Raw genomic sequence first — 21,770 nt, forward strand, 5'->3', positions numbered from 1 at the left:
ATTAGGTTTGTTTTAATACAGAGCAAGAAAGCTGTTCCTGGAAATATCCGACAACTGACCTCCCCTCGCATCTCATTGGTCAACATGGGGGTCACATGCCTACTCCTAACCCAATCAGTGGCAAAGATTGCCTCCGGTTCTGACCAATCATAATTCACCTCCAGAGGCTGGGGCGGGTCACAGGTTCCTTTAAAACACTTGGCACTTCAGACCTCACAGAAGTGAGGTTGCCCTGGATAGAAAAAGGATGATGGTCAATGATTTCTCAGAAAGGTAAACAACTGTGTTTGTCACATTCTTGAAATGGTTATTCCAGGGTAACCATTCTCAGTGAACTCCAGTCAGAACTGAAGGGGCAACCTAAGTACAAACTTAGAAGACAAAGGTAAGCGTGGGGTTCCGTCTGTTGTGCTTTCTCATACCTGTTCTCTGAACAAATCATCCTTCAATAAAGAGAATCACTTTCTGCATTGGAAAAGGGGTGTAGATGGCCAAGAGATGAGGTGGGAAAGGCGCAGTGTGGCTACTAGGGTGGGATCTACCACTAACCTGCTGTGTGATCTTTTTAAATCCTGGACCTCTGCACACCTCCCTGACTTCACCTTAAAAGGAGGGAGTCTGCCCAAAGGATCCCTAATATCTCTTCTCACTTTGGAATTTGATGATTTTCCCACTTTACTCACGGCCATCTGTTATATATCCTTTGTCTCTTTATTCTCAAGCTGATAGAAATGGCATGCCAAAATTTTCTTCCTGACTTTAGGTTTCTCTTGTCCTTTAACTCTTTCTTCTCAGGCTAGAAGAGCCAGGAGAACAAGACACCTCTACATGCTTTGCAGTGTTTTGTGTTTGTTGAACTATCATTTATTAAGGACCTACATGGCGAGGCAGACTGTAGAGTGCTTTGTTTACACATAGTGAGCCCTCTGTCTTTATTTCCTTATTGGTTTTCCTCCTGCAGCTTTTGATGTCTTCAGATTTTAAGAGAGGCAGAGTAGCATTCCTGAGCTAGAGGTATTAGATGTTTAGTTTGTTATTATTGTGAGGACGCGGCCAGGCCTAGTCCCAGAGGATCACAATTCGTGTGAATAAGGCAGCAATCCCAGCTTTCCAACGCCACCCACTCATTTTATAAGCACAATTTCCATATATGGCAGCAGAGTTAGAGGAAGTAAAAGAGACTAGTTCCCATAACCCGCCTTGGTCTTGGAGACAAATGACAACAGAATGTTTAACTTTAAGGAACTTTATAAAGGCAAGTGAGAGGGTTTTTTACCAGAGAAAGGAGAAACAGAAACTGAGAGACTCCGAATTTTAAGGATGGTGGAGAGTTCTTTGGACTTCTTCTTCTTTTTCTTCTTCTTTTTTTTTTTTTTTAGACTCTCTAGCATAATTTTTCCTTAAAATTTGGTCACTGGTAATTTTTTTAGCTTTTTATGCATCTAATCAAACTGTGTTTATTCTCCTGAGGCTGGCAAGCAGGTGGCTCTAGTGTTTTAAAGGGGGAAAAAATCCATGTGGTTAATTCTTCTTTTCACTTGGAAGCATCTTTATGTAATTTTAGAAGTCTTTGGTGTGTTGAACTTCCTGAAGAAGGGAGTGATTATTTTGCAATTAATAGCATACAAATATAGTTGGTCCATTATGGGATTGGTGGCAACAGCTAAAAGAGCATCAGCTCCTTTTACTACTTGTGCCCAATGCAGTACCAGCTCTAACAGTGATGAGGTTTGGAATTTTTATGTAACAATAAAAAGCATTGTGGCAGACATTGTTTATTGCCTAACCATCAGCCATTTCCCTGACTCCACTTCTCTTCTAATCCATTTCTGATTTTTTTTTCAAGGCAGAGGTCCATTGATTCCAGGGAAGGTATTTGTCTTTCTCAGCCCACGGATTTAATCATGATTGGTCTAGGGCTGAGCACATGACCTTATTTTTAGCTAATAAGACAAAAGGGGGAAGGAAATTGGATGAACACTTCCCTTCCCAATAAAATCATTTTGCCAAATCAATGAATTATTTTCAATGATCATTTTAGGTTCTCAGCAGCATTTGCAGATTTGACTAGCATCCTCCTTACAGTGTTTTCCTCAGTGTGGTCACTGGTTTTCTTCTAGTTTTATTGCCTTCCCTTTTTCAGATACTAGACTGATTCTTCTACCTCTTCATGATCTCTAAAGTTGCGACTTCCCAGGGTTCACTGCTTGGTGCTTTTTCTGTCAAAACTCACTCTCATTCATGATTGTAACACCTTCAATAAGGTATTATGTTTAGGTTTAAATAGAATCTTTATCTACTCCCATAGTCCTTTCCCGGGCTTCCCCATTTCTGGAAAGGACAATTACCATTCACTTGCTCTTACCAGAAAACTAGAGATTATCCTTGATTTTGTACTTTCTCTCGAATCTCCCACACAATGCAGTGGCATATGCTCTTAACATTACCTTCAAAGTCTATCTGCAATCTTATACTTCTCACCACTACCACCATTCACTGTCGTCCATGTTGCCTTCATCTCTCAGAGGAACTGCTGCAGTAATCTCTTTATTACTTTCCCACTTCCTTTGCCTCCTGGGGCAGTTAGAATTGGTTTCAACTCTCTATAAAAAAAAATTAGCCAAGGTTTAAACAAGATACATTTATTTCTCTCTCATATCAGTTTGGAAGTAACAATTCCTGTGTTCTTTTGGCAACTTCATAGTGTTGCCAGGGGCCTATCTTTCACCAGAGCCTTCATCTTTCACCTGTCTTCTCTATCATTCTAGTTCAAGGTTGAATCCTAGCAAATAGTTTTTATCTGCAAGCTCGTCTCATGATGAAGCTTTAACTAGTAGGTTCACATTTCAGGCCTAAGAAAGGAGGAACAAAAGAGAAGAAAAGGAACTGTAGTGATCTTTAAGCATTTTCCTAGAAGTCTCAACTACACTTCCCTTTACATTTATTAATTGGACATAACTTGATCACATGGTCCATGGAAATGTAATCTTTTATTCCAGGCACCAATATACAGACTTTAAATTGGAGTTCTAATTCAAAGGAGGAAAAAATAATGCATCCAGGAGTAAGAATGTAGCATTTTCTGCCACATATCTTTTTAGTTACTCCTTACATAAAAGCCAGTTAACTTTTAAAAAACTTAAATCATATTATAACACAACCCTGTTTTACCTCCTCCTATTGTGCTCAGATTAAAATTTAGTGGCTCTGTCTCTCTCTCCAACATCATCTTTTATCCTATGTCCCCCTTACTCTGTTCTGGTAGTCCCAGTTTATTCTCAGTATGCTGAATTTATTCCCACTATGGAACATTTGCATTTGCTGTCTGTTACACGAAATTGGTGTTTTTAAAATCTTGGCTCAATTCAGCATCACTTCATTCAGGTACAGCCTTGCCCCATATCCTGATGTCTTTTAAGAATGAAAAATGTAGATTTATTATCTAGAATATCTTACTTTGGAATATTTATCCAAATCATATAAAACACATTCAATAACTTATATGACTTGAATATGCTTACCTAAGAACTGAATTATATGGCAATTATAATTATATATAAATATATACTGAATTATATTTTCAAGTCAACCATTTACTGTTTGTAGACATTTTGTTGAACACTTATCAATTTCAATTTTTGAAGTTTTGCTTTTGCACTTTGAGCGTGGAAATTTATATGGTCTTGAATATTGTTCCATAGGATATACTGGGTAAAAGTTCCCTAGGATGGCTATAAATTTTACCCTGACCAATACTCTAAAATTGTTCTGTCTATGGAAACTTCCTCATGTTTAAATCTTAATGAAATATTATTAATAAATGTTTTATAACTTATGTTATTTCTGCTGTAATATTTGAATGATCTAACCATGGTTTAGAACAGGGTTTCTCAAACTTGTCACTCTTTGACATTTGGGGAAGGATAAATCTTCATTGTAGGGTACTTTCCCCTGACCCATAAGATCTTTAGTGGCATCCCTGGTTTTTACCCACTAATGCCAGGTGGCAATCCCCTGTCATTCACGCCCCTCCCAGATATGACAAGCAAGAGTGTTCCCAAATGTCCACTGGGGACATGCTCAGTTGAGAAACATAGATTTAAAAGCTAAAGTTGCAGAAAACTACTTACCAAAGTCCATATACTAAGTTATTAGCAGATAGGACTGGACCATGGAAGATTTCCTCAACTTGTAAAACTTTGCAGAATCCAAGCTTTGAAGAACCTTAGCTTTGCAGAACCTCAGCTTTGACACTGGTCCTGAGTAATCACTTAACTTTATGATTTGAGTTTTCTTAATTTTAAAAATGAAGGCAATGATACCTATTATATCAGGTTGCTAGTAAGATGAAATGAGGAAAGAACCTAGCCCAGTGTCTGGTATACATTGAAAAGTTCAATATTTTTTAATTTCTCTTTTATTAGTTAAAATGGAGAGATTTGGATGAAAGAGAAGTAATGTGGCTATTCCTGGCATATACTCAGCACACAAGAAGGGGGAGTCTTATGGGGCTGAGAGACAAGGAAGTTATCTTGCCCAACTTCTTAAGAGCAGAAGGGAATGTATGGTTACCAGGAAACATAAAAACACAAAATAATTGTCAAAGACCCCTGAACTTAATGTAAACTTGAGCTCATGTGTTCATAGTTCCATATGTCTTAGATATTTAATTACATTACAATTGTTAAGTCAATAAGTTACCTCCTGTAAACATTAGTTGGGCATTTCTTAATTTCAATTTTTGCAGTTTTGCTTTTGTATTTTTGTGCTTGAAAACTTAAATGCAAAATCTAATCACTTCTTCTCTTTCTGCTGTCATTATGGTTCAAGCTTCCATTATCCTTTGGTTGACTATCGCAAGAATCTCCTTCCTGGTCGTCACTCTTTCTCTGCATTATTGCCTGTTGTTTGTGTTTTCAATACAAGCAATTGATTGAGGCCTTTAAACTATACATCATATCACATCTCTTTGCTCAGCAACCTGCAAAAGCACCCAGGGAAAAGCCCAAGTCCCCCGTCTGTCCCAGAGTATAATCTACTATACTCCAAACCTCCTGGCCTCCTTCTGGCTTCTGCACCATACCAAGCACACATACCTGCCTCAGAGTATTTGCACTGCTCCTCTGTTTCCCTCAGAATCATGGCTCCTTTATTTCCTTTAGTTTTCTGCAAAATTTTATCTTGTTATTGAGACCTCTCCTGACTCACCTGCATAAAATTGTGCTTCATGACCAAGATCCAATCCACCCCAGCCCCATACCTCCTTCCTACTCTTACTCTGCTTTATTTTTATTCATATCATGTGACTTTAGCCAATACAATCCTCTATAAATACCAAAAGAGCAGAGGCTTTGCTTTCTTTGCTCTTGTATTTCCAGCACCTTGAACACTGGTTGGCACATAGTCAGTATTCAATAATTTTTTTTAATGGATGAACAGAGGATAGCAAAGACTTTCATGGATTTAAAAATTTAAACAAATGACAACAACAACAAACTCTGAGACCATTTGTAAAGTCAACGATGCAGATCCTTTGGTGCCCTATATCTACTAGACTGGTTTTCTACTGCTCTCCTAAATGTTTGTTCATAACAACTCTGACATACATAAGTAGTGTCTCTCTCCCTTTCCTTCCTTCTCAAATAGTCACGAACATTTACAATCCTCACAGGTGAGAATTATGATGCTTATGAAGGGTTATACTTGAGAAATTAACAAATATTAGACTCAAAAGAGGTAGATAACAGTTCTGGCTGCCCCACATATCTAGTCTACTCAAGTATGGGGAATATAGAAAACTGTTTGGCATCTTAAGTCTAAAATTTGCTCATATGACCCCCTTTTTGCTGCAAAGTTAAGTTCGTAGTCTCATGATGAAGTTTCCTGTGGCCCGACACGCCTCTTTTTGATGACATGTATTATCTGATGAGCACTCTACTTTAAACTATACATCACATATCACATCTCTTGTATGGGATTCTAGCATTCATTCTTTCACCACATACAATTTGGCTGACACTTGTCAGCTTTTTCTTTTTTACCCCCAACTGTCTAGTATCTTTTTCCTTCTAGAATATTACCTCTTGGCTACTTTATAGATTCTTGGTGGGAAGGGATTTCTAGAGCTTGCTTCATTAAGAAATAGTGAGAAGCTTGTTCCTTCCTCTCACACTGAAATCAAGATGTGAGCCAGGCCTACCATTTTATCTGAGGCTCAAGATACCCTCCAAGATCACTGGTTCTTGGCAGGATATATGTCCTTAGAGAGGCAGGATTGAGGTCCTCATTTCCTTGCTAGTTGTTGGAAAGGAAACACTCTTAGCTAGTAGAGGATGTATTCGGGTCCCTGCCATTTGTGGTTCCTTGCCCTTGTGGCAATTTGCTTCTTCTAGTACAACAGGAGAGCATCTTCTGGGCTTTGAATTTCTTTGAATTTCTCTTCTTCCATCTCTGACCTCTAGACTGTCTGTCAGGTGTTCACCTCATCAAGCCAAGCCCAGCCATAATCAAGGAGAAGTGCTTCCACAGGGCATGCACACCAGGGAGTGGGAATCTTGGGGTCATCTAGGAATTCTGATTACTGCAACATTTCTACAAGGATGCCACTTGGAGAAGTTTATTACTTGGCTCAAAATTAGCATATGTATCCAGAGGTAATAAGTCCAGGACAGTTGGCTATAGTGGCTAACAGCCATGGACAAAGTCATTGTCCTATTGGGGCTTACTGGGGAGCAATGTATTTGCCTGCCAATGTGGAGGCTTAATAATGTTTGTAGAACATTAATATTGTTAATAACAATGCTTGGTAGATTCTTGTGTGTATGAATGTTTGTGTGTGTGTGTGTGTATGTGTGTGTGTGTGTGTGTGTGTGTGGTGTTACAGACACATCTGTGCATTTGGGGGTGTTTGTTTCTTTAGATGGTGTAGCTTTAGAAGTTGCCTTCTGATTGGAAGAATCACACAACAGATCTCCTCTGGCCAAAAATCTCCAGTCATGGGGGTCTGAGCCTATGTCATTGACACCTCTCATTCATCAGGAAAAGGGATCATTCTCCATCAGCCATTTGGCAAAATTGAAACAAAGTAATTGTAACACAACAGTGTCATAGGATCCATGACACCTGCTTTAAAAATAAATCTCCTGGCTTTGTCTTTCCCTTTATTTTCAATAAATGCTTCAGTATTATTGCCACTGCATTAATCTAGCAGCAGGAAACCATTATCCTATGACAACAGTCTCTCCCATTAACATTATCTTTTAATTTTAAGATTGTTTAGATGACTGCTAGAAGCTACTAAATTAAGATAAAATGAACAAAGAATTTATTTTGTTTAAGCCAAGTGTTCAGTCAAGGCTGCCGCCTCCAATCTTGACTGCTTTGGCAAAAGAGACACCATTATTTTTGTATCCGATTACAAAATAACATTTGGGTATAAGCTGAAATTTCCAGAAATCAAGACATGTTTTAAATGTCATCTGGGAAATAACCATTAAATTTTAAATTATTATTTATATTGCTTGCTGTATTACATAGTATATATTAAGAGTTGAAAATACTGTTATTTTTCTAGGAAGCAATTGTTGTAGTAAATAAAACAATAATGAAATCACAATGATGAAAACTCAATAAAGGAATAAAGGAAACATTTGTCTAGTAGAGTTTACCCTGAAAAATAATTTAATTTGGAGAATGCAGCAAAAATGAGACAGGAGGAAAATAACAAAAAACTTAAAAAGGGTTGTGATTATTGGTGATTATTATTTAATATTCTGACAGTTATATCACATTAAACAGTATCTGTAAGTTTTATATTGAATATATTACAAGCTTGTTTTCAAATAGTAACTAACTTGCCTACTATCCATTAACCTAAAAAATTCTCTTTTATTCTACCAGCTATATCCTAACACTGGAAGAGACTCTAAAATCTTCTGTGTTTTGTTCCATCTTCATCTGTTCCAATGGCCTTAGGGCTTTCTTCCCAAAGATCAGAGGCTGGAATAACTACAAATAAGGAATATATCTAAATAATTATTAGAGTAGTGATATTATACATTCAACAGTTGAGATCTGTGATTACCAACTCCCACGAGTAAGCCACACAGAAGAAAATTAATAGAAACTGAGTTTCTGTTTTAATAGAATCTTTCTGGAAGGAAAAAAGAAAAGGCTTAAATTGTGAATTCCCCCCTACTCTTAATGTAGTTCAAGTAGGCCATCAATATGTGTCCTATTTACTGATAGGTGCAAAATAGGTGGTGGGAGATCAATCAAAACCCCCCTCCATAAATTATTGTGACTTCTAGAAATTATCAAAACTTCACTGGAGTGTCATATGTAGTCTTCCCAGCAATGAGTTATAGTCAATAATTCATTCCCTGACGGAGCTGATAACAGGCAGATATTCTAATAATGTGCTAGGATTTACTACTGGACACAAGCAGTAAGTAGGAATTTCAATGCAATGTTAAATGTTATCTCAGTGGAGAAAAGCAATAAAAACAGGACAGAGGGAGGCATCTGGGTGTGATGTTTCAATGTTTTAACCCTCCAATTAGACCAAACGTATATAAAGGTAGTGTTGTTTTAAGTTTTCATTTTTTTGAAGCAAATTGTTTCCAGAGTATTGTTTTGTAATAACTTCTCCTGATCTTATTGTTGGTGAGCATAGCAGCTGGCTCTGAAAAAAATGCTAAAACTAAAGTCTATTTTATTTTTCAGTTGTTTCCCCAAATTTGAAAATGGCTTCCCTTGAATATTTTCCTTTTAGAGGAAACTTCCAAAAAATATTATCATCTCAGACAAAAGGTCTTAAATATATTTTCAGTGATTTCTTATCATACAGAGAAATCAACAAATTTGCTTTCTCTGTCAGAATGTTTTGAAGCTAGAAAAGAAGCGGTGATTCATCAAAAACAATTTTATTATGAAATTTGATTTATGTTGAGAAATATAAATGATGACGTTATAATGTGTACCTCTGTGTGGAGGGAACACATTTTAGTCAATTGAATTATCCAATTTTATTATTTTAAAAAATCCATATCTGGTTGTTCTTTTTATTCAGAAAAATTTATGATGCTGTACAGAGTAGAAATGTGTGTTTTTCAAATCTATGGACAGCTATGGATTGTACTCCCTTAATTCCAATAGGGTCATTCATTACAATTGGATGAATAAATATTATAATAATGTTCATCATCTCCTTTGGTGAGCAAATACTTTCAAATACTACATTTTATTATAAGTATATACAGAGAAAATGCTTAATTATATCAATTCTATAATTAAAAATAACACTAACTAAAGAAGTTGTGGTTGGGGCAATTAAAATTTCTGAATTACTAGCCTTTAAAAAATTTTAAACCAAGAATAGTTACATACAACATAAGGGAGAATGAACTATGTTTTATTGCCTTAGTTTCTCTATCAATAAATGCTCATTTGCATCATTTTAAAGAGGAATGGTGATTTTATATGGAATCACTATTTTCTACTGGGTTTATAATTTTAATATATATCCTTAGTAATAACCACTTCACATATATACAGATGACCCAGTCATCTATATATCCTCTTTTGTAACTATTATAAAACTAACTTTATTCATGCAAAGATTTGACTCAATTTTAATAAGCATTGCTTGTCGACCTATTAGGCCACTGAGAAGACCTTAATGAAAATATAATATACTCACACATGTGGTCTGATGAATTATCAGCAATGATATTTGCAGAATATCACTTATGCTTGAATTTTGTTGACAAAATTCAGTCCTAGAAATGGGTAGTATGAGTAAGCGAAATAATTTTCCTTATAAAATCATTGCTATGAAATATATTCATATATCAAGATTTACTGAGTTCTGAGGCAAATTTGGTGGATTTTTAAGGTGATGTTCCTACTCTTATATGAAGAAAACAAGTCATTTCTTGTCACTGTAACACAGAGATCTTGCTGCATTGGACAAAATGCTGGGGCACAGATGTGTTCCCTTCTTTCCCATCACCTTTTCACCTTTCCTGACATCTCCAGGAGCTTTAAATGTCCTCATGAAATAGAATAATTTAAAGTGAAATGTACACCTTACATTTTTATTTCCAACTATAACAATATCCATGCTGTTTTCACCCCTCTATCATTATTTGATTTCAATAAAATCAACTCCGTGTGTGTGTGTATGTGTGTGTATTTTTGTTTGTTTGTTTGTTTTGTACTGGGGATTGAACCCATGGATGCTTAACCACTGAGTCAAATCCCCAGCCCTTTTTTATATTTTATTTGGAGACAGGGTCTTGCTGAGTTGGTTAGGGCCTTGCTAAGTTGCTGAGGCTTGCTTTGAACTCAAAATCCTCCTGCCTCAGCCTCCTGACCTGGGATTACAAGTGTGCACCACTGTGCCATGCCTCACTATGCTTTTATATTGCCCTATAAAACAGTAGTTAGGATAGAATTTCCTAAGTACTGATTAACATAATTTGATGAGTTATTTACCAAATGTAATCATTGGGATTCTTAAAAAAAAAAAAGAATCTTCTAATAAGGCAACTGTCTACCCTTTATCACATAAAACATTTAGTAAGATACCTATAAGGGATTTTGAGAAATCTCAAAAAGACAGTAAATCCAAAGTATTATTATCAATATTTTAAAGTCAAGATATGGTTCCTTGAAATGTAGTCTTTCAGAGATGTAGTCTTGATGCGTTGGACATAAACCCCTTACTGTGCAGTACTCCCCACCTCCATCCCACAACAGTAACACAAAGCAGTGGTACAGGTCCCAGCTGCCATTCCTCTTCCTTGGGCTTTCTCTGTTGCTATCATTCCTTCTTCTCTCCACATTGGAATTTGTCATCCCAGCCTCAAGCATTTTGGATTCACCTTGCAGGAGCTTTTTTACTTCGAGGGGATCTCGGTGACAACAATAATACAGGTGGGGGAATTTTTAAAAGTCCTGCCTAAAAAGACTTCCTTCCCAAACAGTTTTGCATTGGCTTTAAAAGGGCGAAATATTTTTTCCTGAGAAAGTGCTGGGGCATTTGTCTTGGACGTGGCCATCTCAGCATGGAAAATAGCATGGGTCTGTGTGCAAACTCTGGCTATCCATGCAGATTCTTAGAGAACTGTCACTTGGAGAACACAATGATCATATTGAAGGACTAGAGTGAGAAGAGAGGAAGATATGGATAAATCATTTCAGAAGGAATAAGGGCTTAATCTAGGACCAATATGGCTCTTACATTTAATCAAAATTCAAGACAGAAATAATTTGAGTTGCTTTATTTTCCAAGCACCATATTTATTTATTTTTTATCATTTTAAGTGAGTAGGCTGAATGATTAATGTGGGACGTCATCAGAGGTTTCTTCAACTGCTGGGCACAATATTGTATTATTTTGAGTTAGGCAATTTCACTTTACATAGGGATTATTACTTGAAGTACCGTTTTTATGTTTGTTTAAAGAATGCCCTTATACAGAACTCTTTTACCCATGATGAACTTGTATGTGTTTACACAGTTTTGGTGTGTTTTGGATCAGTGGAAATAAAAGACTGACATTGGTACCTCATTCAGGCAGGCACTCTCAGACCACAAATCTTGCTACCCAGATGAGAAAGGAATGCTAATGCAAAGAATGCAGAAATAAAGGCTACCCAGAGGTGGCGCTGTGGTTAAAGTACACCTGAATTTTGATTACAGTGAATGGATTTACTCCCTACCCTTCAGAGGAGAGATGTTAACCATTATCACTTTTGTATTTCTATAACCACAACATCAGCAAATAAAGCTCTATGGTAATACACTCCAACCCACTCCAATTTACAGGGACAAGTGTAAAGACCTAACTTCACACACAATTAGAGCCAAAACACAAAAACCACCTCCTAAATCTTAGGCCTCTGATAGCCTAGAAATCTGTATTCAAAGTTTTATAAATCCTTCTCTCCCTCCTTCCATACAAACTACCTGGATTCTTTGATGAATCACTCAGTGATATCTGAAATGTGCCTGGCTAAGTTTCTAACATTTCGTTTTAGAATTTAAAAATTCATTATTGTGTACACTCTTTAGACAATACCACAATTCATTATAGAACTATGTGTTATATGTTCTATTTTTAAAAAAATCACTTTAAAAAATGAAGAATAATGGGCATTGGCTTAATTTTCTCATTTTTGATGAGAAATTAAAGCCCAAGAGAAGGAAATCTAGTTATATATGACAAATTCTAACATAATTATAGTCCACTAAGATCCTGTGTCATCTCATTTTGATTATTTTAAATTATTAACAAATTAAAAATGAACCCCAGGAATTGAAATGTTTCCTTTTGTGGGGGAGGTCTTCCTCATTTGGTTTGGGTTTTCTTGACTAACCTTCAAGGTGTATTACATCTTTTCTAAGTTGGCCTTCTTTAATCATGCCTTTCTACAGTTGTTTTTTTTATTCAGGACATTTAAAGTATTAATGCAGATTTAATGATTTCTTTAAAAATGTTTTTTATATGTGCCCAAGGTGAAGTAATCATAACAATGCAATTTTAAATACAAATCAGTAAAATTAATTCATTTAATTTTAACATATAAGGAATTTAAGATGCTAGAATAAAGAAATGAGTATTTTAATTGGTCTTTAAAATGTCCTCTGCTTAGTTTTATAGGCAATAATTATTTTTTTCTTTTTCAGTCCTAATTTTGATGGTTTAAAGGATAGAAATTCCCCAACAGACACTAAAACCATGGATGTTCAACATGTGCATTGTCTTGCCAGATTCTCCTTCAGGTTCCTTTCCTCAATCTAGCAGTACTGTGTGTAACACAATATAAGAAAACTTGTCCCACAAGGCTGGTTTTACTTAATGATACTTAGCAGAAGGGCTTTGCACTTTCATGATAATTTCCAACAGAAAAACCTCTCTGGAACTTACTAATAATAATCAGACCTAATATTAGCCTCAAATCAGAGATTTCTTAAACCTATTTGGCAGGCCTTGTTGAATGTCTAGGTAGGTATTCGAGCTTCTAGGCTGAGCTTGGGCCTAGGAAAGAGACTCTCTGGTTAGCACCCTAAAAGCATTCCTCAAGTCTTGATTTATACTAGAAAGGTCATTTCTACTCTTCAGAGGCTGTGAGAGTGCAAATAACTTCCATTGCTTTCCAGGCTAAGAGTAACTCAACATTTCATCCCCCACAGTGAGGAGGAAAATAGGGTAGGGCAATGCGTTCTCCCTTAAGGTTTTTTTTTTTTTTCAACTTTGAAAATAGGGATTGTGGTATGTACATCATCAGCAATTGACAAGTATCTATGAAATGCTTACTAAGCTCTTAGTTTACATTCGGGTTAATGGGAAGTGGGAGATTTAGCAGTCAGTATTTAGGCAGGAACGTCTTTCCCTTGTTAACTAAACTTCCACTAAGATTCATAAATATCCAACATCGTGAATTAAAACAAACAAACAAACAAACAAACAAAAAACCCTCTTTTGCATGCTTGTGTGAGTTTAGAGCAACGCTTTGATGCAGAAAGGCTTTTCTTCCCAAGCAGGAAGAGACCCATTTCTGAGACAAAGTTTCTCAGGATCTCCTCTGGATTTGAGAGGAGGGCAATCCCCGAGGGGTGAGCGGGTGCGGATCTTAAGGGTCCTCGCGCGCCGAGAGGCAGGTGCAACCCCGAGACCCGACTCGCGATTCCGGGCTGTGGAGGCAGCTCAAGCCGGGTAGCCGGCGACCGGCGCCAGGGCCACTTCTCCCCACCTGATTCCGGCCAGTCCTGCGCCTTCCTCGGCCGGCTCCGTTGCCTCACTCTCTCCCCCGCCCCCTGAGTCTCGTTTCAGTCATCCCTTTGTCCTTCCCCGGATTGGCAGGTTTTATTATTCCGCCTGAACAATCCGGCCGCCCAGTGGCTGAGGGTCGCTGACGTCGGCGGCAGAGCCGGGGAGTAGTTGGGATTTTGTTCTGTCAGTAACACATGTGTAAGAGCCGCGGAGGGAGCGAGCGAGCCGGCTAGAGGCCAGCGCTGCCGCCGCCGCCGCCGCCGCCGCCTCCGAGCCGGGCAGCTGCAGCCCCGGCAGCGGCGCAGGCTCCAGCGCGCCGGGCCGCGGCCGCCCGCAGCCCCCGACTCCAGGCGCGCCCGCCTGCCGGCCTCCTCACCGGCCGCGGCCGCTCTCGGATCTTGTTTTTGCGGCTGCTCCACGGCCGGCAGTGCTTGGCCGAGCCGCCGCCGCCGGCCCCGAGCGAACGAGCGAGCGGGCGCGCGGGAGGGAGGAAGGCGGCGGAGGAGGAGGAGCGGGAGGCGCGCGGGCGGGGGCGGGGGCCGCCCGGCGGGGGCATATACAAAGTGAAGCCACATTGCCAAACTTGCAGCAGCGATTGCAGCAGTTGCTGCCGCTGCGCCGCGCCTGAAGCCGCGCCGCGCGGGCCGAGGGCTCCTGCAGCTGCTCGCGCGCAGCCGGAGGCGGAGGAGAGGACGAGGACTGGGACTGACACTTCTGCTCCCGGCCGCCGGCCACTTACGCGGCGCCCCCCAACCCGCCCCAGAGCAACGCGATTAAAAAAAAAAAAGCAGCCCTTAGCCCCCTCCTCCCCTTTCCTGCTTCTGCGAGAACTCGCTCCCTCCCTCCAGCTCCGCCAGCCAAGGCGCCCCTTCCTTGGAAGCCGAGCGGCTTCGCTCGAATTTCGCCGCCGCCGCCTCTCGCAATATTGCAATATAGGGGAAAAGCAGGTAAGGGGGCGGCTGGGGAGCCGCGGGCTGGGAGGGTGGTGCGGGGGAGGGGGCCGTTTGGGGCCGGGGCTGTTTTCTTTGGCTTCCTTCCCTTGACCGTCCCAAATTGCAAGTAAACAATACGTCGCCTTAGATAATGCGCGAGTCTGAAACTACCGAGGCCGGCCTGCGAGCTAGCGCGGAGGGCAGCCCCGGGCCGCCAGCTTTGTAGCGGTTCCTGCTTACAAAAGGGTTCTTGGAGACCGGGCTGGTGGAGACCCTGAAGGGGGGTGGGGACGTTTCCAGTTGCAAAGGGAAAGGCAGGGACTGCTTGGATGAGGATTTAAGTGTAAGAAGTAGTGTGTGCCAGAAGGGGGACAGTCACGACCCTCCCCCCTCCAGTAAACACTATTTTTTTGAAACAGTGGCAGAAAGGATCTAAGTGACCAGAATTCGGTATTGTTGGTTCTTTAAAAAAAATTCCTCTTGGCTTATAAGTCTTTTGTTCCAATCCAGGAGAAATCCGGTGAATCACCTAATTAAAATCAAGACATGAATTAAGCATCCATTTTTGTACTACAAATTGCCAGCGCTACGTTTGTCCCTCCCTTGGTCTCCATTAAAAAACACCAGAGACATTGTTAAAGGGGGGCAGATTTTGCCTCTAGCTGCCACTTCTGCTTTCTATTTCACTGACTATCCCAGGACCTAAATTGCTTGGCTATGTAATTACTAGAGTATAAGCCTATTTAACTTAAAAGCTTTCTTTCTTTCTTTTTTTTTTTTTCGAACTCTAAATGAAACTTGATGAGGGCCCGTCCTTAGTTATCAGGGGAGTCAGTTTCTGGTCAGTCCTCTTGATTCATCTCTTTTAGATTTAATCAGCATTAAGGTATTGCTTGTCCTTAAGAGCTTTAGCTAATGGGGTTACTGGATGCTTTTCTCAGTGTAATGTTTCCTTTTCAAAAAAATATACATATATATTTACCTCTCACCAAAGATGGGGGCGGGGAACAGCTTGGAATCTCCTCCCTCCCTCTCCCCTTTTAAAAAGGAATTCGGACGATTAAAACGTTGGGGAGAAACAGTTTAAAGACCTAGGGCAGGAAATGCAGATTCATTTGGGTTAGGACTGAAATTGTAACAAAAAGCAATTCCTCGAGTAAATGCATCAGATAAATCAATTTACATAAAGGTATGATGCATTCGGATAAATGCAATGCTAATGGGTTTTAGAGTGGTCCTGTTTCCAAAGTCTCAGGGTTTTGTTACAGCTTAATTGGTGCAGTTCTTATTCTGGTTTATTGTGCGGTCACTGGACACACGTTCCGGGACTCTTTCGGAGGAAATGTGTTTAAAATCAGCCTATTTAAGGAACTCGAGTCCTTGTTTGGTTCCCTCTCTCTCGTTCTTTTGCAGCAGCCAAGTTGGGCCGGGGACAGGCAAAGTTCGCCCTCTCCCTTCTGAGGTATCAGCTGAATGTCTTGAGCAGATAGCTGGGAGCCTTGGGGGGAGCCCACACTCTTGGCTTACAGAGGACAAAGACAAAACAGGCTGCTTAATTGGCAGTAAATAACTTGATCTTTTTATAGAATAAGTGACTGAAGGAACACTAGGACTTTATTGGACTCAGGATTGGAGGCAACAAATTAATCGGTTTAGGCTAAGCTTTATAAATTGATTCCTATATTATACCCCAGTTGCTTCTCTTATGGCATTCATTAGAAAGAGTGGGGAATGTTTAAAAGCAGTTTTTGGTGACAGCAGGACTTGGCTCTGAATATAACTTGTTCATCACTTAATAGTGCCTTCTAGAATATTACCTACCCCCCCTCCTTTGGAGTAGCAAAGCTTTAGCATTTAAATTGCTGATCAAGGGCAGATTAGTGAGACCAAAGTGGAGAGTGTTTGTGTAGGAAGTTAACAGGCATCCTAAAGTTCAATGATCTATTATTCTTGCCTGTGTCCTGAAAACCCAGAGAAAACACTCATTGATCTTGAAAATGAAATGAGATTTGGAACAATAATGGGAGATGGCGGTCACCACAATGGCATGTGAAAGGTGCTGTTTAAAAATACGAAAAACCAGTTTCGCAACTTTACACACCGCACCCCCTCCCGCCACCTTGCCTCCCCTCCCACCACCACGCTCTCCATCTCCCCTCTGCCGGTCCCTCCCTCCTCTTTCAGAAAACCCAACTATTTCCAACTTGTGAACTGCAGCTGCACTTCCCAGGGCAGAGCTCGGGAGGGAACGTGGCTCTGGCGGGGCCGCCGCCTCCCCACGCCCCTCGGCTGGCTCGCGGGGCTCGGCGGGGGCTGAGGAGGGGCCGGGCGAGGCGGTGGGTGGGTTTGACCCTCATTTGCTGGAGGCGGGCGGCGGCGACGGCGGCGGGGAGGAGGGGGCAGTGGGCGGAGGCGGGGGCTTGGGGGAGGCGCTGCGAGGGGTGGAGCGCGCCGCCGAGCTCGCTCTCGGAGTTTTGACAGTACCGGAGCTGAAATTGTCAGCGGCGGCGAGCGCAGGAAAGTTGAGAGGAGCTCGTGGCCCCAGAACAAAGCTTGAGAAAAGTAAACAGGCAGCTGCTGCCGGCGAGCCTCCCTCCTTTCCTCTCTCGCTCAGCCTTCTTCCCGCCCTTGCTTAGCCGCTTCCTTCCAGCAGCTCCGGGGGGGGGGGGGAGGAGGGGAATGGGCTTGCTCTCTCTCTGGCGATTACTAACTTTTGCGTCGCCCCTGTTTTGTCTTTCTCTCCCTGTCCCCTTCCCGCCCTCTGCAGACCATGGTGAATCCGGGCAGCAGCTCGCAGCCGCCCCCGGTGACGGCCGGCTCCCTCTCCTGGAAGCGGTGCGCAGGCTGCGGGGGCAAGATTGCGGACCGCTTTCTGCTCTATGCCATGGACAGCTATTGGCACAGCCGGTGCCTCAAGTGCTCCTGCTGCCAGGCGCAGCTGGGAGACATCGGCACGTCTTGTTACACCAAGAGCGGCATGATCCTTTGCAGAAATGACTACATTAGGTAAGTCTGATGGCTTTTCCTGAGGATAAGCACAGCAGTGGCAAGGCCAAAGTTGAAGGGAAGGAGCCTGCACCGATCGAAAGACATGACAGCCTTCACCTCAAAAACCTGATGAGCGAAATTTAAGGGATTTAAGAAGCATGTACTAGTCTTCCGTATTTGATAACAAATAAGGGACAAGTGCCATACAAAGTAAAAACTCCCGTCCAATGGAACTGGCTGTTGTATGTGCAAAGATTGAGCACCCTAAGTGTTCAGTCTTAACTGGACTTCAGGCTAAAAATAAGCATTTCAAGTGGGAGTTAAGTTGCTTTTTTAAAGCAAGGTAGGGCCCTACAGAGCTCAGAGACAAAAGGTTAACTTAAAAATAAAAGTGTAGTTAGTGAGAAAGTGTGTGTAGTGATGGCTAATTATGATATTTGCATAAGCACCTTTAAATTTTTTTTTGAGTGTAATGCTCTGACTCATTCTTTGTGCTCCTTGTGAAAAATGCTGATTACCCATCAGTTTAAAGACTTGTAATTCTTTTTATAGCAAAAACCCCCAAAACAAAACCTAGTGGTAATGTTTTTCTTCATACTGTTACTTGGAGGCTTGCTTAAATGTTAGTGTGTGGCTTACGATGCAAAAATTGCTTTTTTTTTTTTTTTTTTTTTTACTTGAAGAACCTTCAGGTCTGTAGTTTTTTTTGTTGTTGTTGTTGTTGTTGTCGTCATTTGTAGCACTGTCCTTGATCCCCAAAGAGATTTAGAAAACGAGGCTATAGAATTATACTAATCTTGCGTTTTAAAGCAATGTATAGGAACATTCATATGTCCATGTAAGCAGTCTTTTCCAACAAGTTTCAGTGCAATTAATGGAAAGAATTCAGGAGGTCAGGTGCCTATAGGATCTTTTCAGGTGAACTCAAGCTACTTAAACTCATTAATTTGAAAGGAGGCATTTGAAGGATTACACATTTAATTTGAGTAAATGGTTTGATAGACTGATGCACATGAATGCTTCTAGGAGGTGTTCTGTTTCAACATCCAGTAATTAAAAAAAAAAAAGAAACCACACACACACCGTTGGTACTATAGAGAACTGAACACTTTTAAGAATTTCATTCTATTTAAATTTCTGCCCTTAAACCTTTTTCTTTATAGGAATTAATAGAAAATTTTGTTGTTTCTTCAATGCGGGTAAATCAGTGGATGAGATATTTTGTTCAAAGTTTAGCTCTATTGAGATTCACTTCACTGCAGCTTATACTGCGAAAGATCCCAGTGCAGTTCAGAGCGGAGTATGGGTGTGTTTACCCCAGTGATAATCATTAATGTAAAATGGTGTTTGGTTATTCTGATAATGCAACCAGTATCCACTCTGGTGGCATCCTCAATCAGTCAAGTAAAAGAAATATAGGAAGGGAGAGGGCTTTTATTTTTAAATTAAGATGGCTGCATTAATTCTGCTAAGTGTTCTTTTAAAAGTAAATGTTAGAAAAATCAGGAGCATGGGTGTAATGCTTTCTGGTCTTCCAAGCAATGCCTTGAGCTTTGACAGTATTAAAATTAGAGAGCAATACTGTGGTAAGGAAGGAGGGTGGTTTGAAGAGGAAAACCTGATGGTGCAGTTAAGATTTGGTGAATGGTAGTTTCATTTCTTTCTCCAGGTTGCCTTAAAAAAACTTTGTTTCTGATTACGACTAATTAAAAAGAAGATGGGTCCACTTGTATTCCCTTAGGACAAGTTTAGGCAAGTGGCTTCCTGGGAATTGAATCCATTCCTTTCCCTATTCTTGGGACCAAATATAAATCCCATTTGGTGTTTTCTTGTGACCTAATGGATCAGTGGAGGATGGGTACCCAGCCCTGAGCCTTAATTAATTGATGGATCCATAGTCTCACTCTTTCTTTTTGCTCTGAATCTGGGAACTGGAGTTAAGCTTGCTCTTGAACTAAATGTTACCCTGAGACTCTTATATTTATCTGGGAGAGATGAATTCCAGTTCAGTACCAAATGGATCATCACCTAACACTTTGCTCACCAGCAGCCAATTTAGAGATCTCAGAAGCTAGTGTTCCCTCTCCCTCAGTACATCAAGATGCCAAAAAGGGTGGGAAGGTGAGGGAGGTGCTGGAGTGCCTTTTCCTCTCAGCTATCCCCTGCCCAAACTCCCCCTGAGTCCACTTGTTGGAGGAGATTTCTATGCCACACGGACAGCTACTGAAGAGTGGAGTAATCTGCTTGCTGGCCACCAGGTGAAGAGGAGGACCCTTAGGCCTGGCTGGGACCACAAAGCGATTTATGAAGGGGCTTTTAAACTGTCTGACCTTAAGGTTGTGTGTGTGTGTGTTTAAACAACCAAGATCAGCCAATATCTGGATAAAAAGCTGCAGCAAAGCTGGGAGAGGCCGGCGGGGGTGAGGTAGGAAGGATAGGGGGAACGTTTTTTTTCCCCCAGTCCCCTCCCCCTCCGTGGCCAAGTGTCGATTGGGCCAAGCTGGGCTTCTGCCTCCTCTCTCCGAGATTTCAGATAAAGCGGCTGCCTTGCTGCAGCGAATCCGCACAATTAAAAGCTTTAATTAGTGGCTCCTCCATTTTCTTAGTTCTGATGGGCTTTATCTAATGAGATCTGGTCTCTGGCTTAGATCTGCTCCGAATGACGTGTCCGCAATGAATGAGAGCTGCGTCGCAAACAAAACATTTAATTAACAAAATTGGCCTCTAAGACAGGGAGGGAAAGGCTGGGGGGGGGGGCGGTGTGCAGGGGAAGGGGAGGGTGGATCTTAAAGGGACCAATGCCTGCCTCCCCCCAACCTCCCCAAAGTCCGCGAACCTTAGAACTACCCCCCCCCCCCCCATCCCCGGCTCCGGATCCCTTGGCTCCACCCGAGCGCCAAGTAGCTTCGGAAACTCCAGATCTCTTTCCTCTAACCCTGTTTCCTCCGCCCCACCTTGGGCCCGAAGACTGCCTCTGAAAGTGCAGCGAGAGGAGGAAGTTCGGGGACCGACGGGTGGGGCTGCAGGTCGGGGAGGGTGAGGAAACGCGCCGGAAGCCCGGTGGCGGTGGTCGGTGAGCCCCGGGCTGGCCGGGCCTGGGCCGGCGCCGCCCGAGGCCACAGCCGAGACGCCCATCGGCCAGCGGCCTCGGGCCCGCGAGGGGGCGAGCGCAGGGCGGGAGCCGGTGAGCGGGTCGCGCTTTCTTTCCCAGGCTCCGCTCGGGTGGTTCACGTGGCGCCGGTAGCCGCAGTAGCTTGGCGCGGCCGGGGTGGGGGGGATTGGTGGTGGTTGGTGGCGGAGGGTGTGTTTGGGGAGGGGGTAGCGTCAGGAATGGAGGCGCCGCCAGGCAGCGAGTTCATTTCCCTGGTAATCAACAGCAAGCTGCTATATTCAGAGAATGCTGTCCCTTTAATTGAACAGGCTAGGTAATTAAATGGCACTTTTCCAATAGGACGTGCTAGGTAAATCTAATAGTTGGTTATTTAATATCACTTTGAAGTCTGCCCACTCAAGCACAATGACAGCACAGGAGCATGTGAACTATTAGCTAGGAAGAAAAAAAAAAAAACCCAGGATCTCAAAAATTAATTAAATCGCATGCAATTTAGGGGGAACGTTTATCTTGATTTGTCATAACAGAATTAATTCAAGGCCTCCAATTCACTTGGGGGCAGATCTGTTACTCTGAATTAACCAAGCGTAATTTGGCTGATTTTTTTTTTTTCTCCCTCCCCTCTCTAATGCAGCAGTTGCGATTATGCACAGCCCCCCTCTTAAGTATCAATAGCTTCTGGTGCTTTTAAGGTGCTTGGTCTCTAGTTATTCCGAAGTACCTTTAATGGACTTGGCTCCAGGCATAATTTCTGGGTTGCATTTCTTTGTTACATTTAATATAGCTGGTGCAGAATTTAGATTAAATATAGGATCCTGCTGGAAAACCAATTGCTTCTGGATCAGTAGCTGTGGATGTGCATTTTTCTCCTCAGATAGGTTGCTGATATTTACTTGCAGGTACAAATGTATACCTTTCAGCCACACTCTTAGAAACGCACCTCTCCTTGCCTGAAAGC

General features: G+C 41.6%; 1 protein-coding gene across 3 annotated transcripts in view; it reads left to right on the forward strand.

The window, feature by feature from the left end:
* Positions 1 to 243: 243 nt before the first annotated feature.
* Lmo4 (LIM domain only 4) overlaps positions 244 to 21,770 on the forward strand; it is a 34,210-nt gene continuing 12,683 nt past the window's right edge. The window contains exons 1-2 of one of the 3 annotated variants that reach the window (XM_046443293.2): positions 244 to 385; positions 17,480 to 17,718. In XM_046443293.2, coding sequence (XP_046299249.1) covers positions 17,483 to 17,718 — 236 coding nt within the window. In that variant the 5' untranslated portion in view covers positions 244 to 385; positions 17,480 to 17,482. Of the gene's footprint in view, positions 386 to 14,321; positions 14,728 to 17,140; positions 17,275 to 17,479; positions 17,719 to 21,770 lie in introns of those variants that run through there. The other 2 variants (XM_046443291.2, XM_046443292.2) reach the window with 2 other exon arrangements.

The sequence above is a fragment of the Marmota monax genome, unplaced genomic scaffold (assembly GCF_021218885.2).
Source record: "Marmota monax isolate L192 unplaced genomic scaffold, Marmota_monax_Labrador192_F-V1.1 WCK01_AAM20220418_F8-fsc00046, whole genome shotgun sequence".
Classification (NCBI taxonomy): Eukaryota; Metazoa; Chordata; class Mammalia; order Rodentia; family Sciuridae; genus Marmota; species Marmota monax.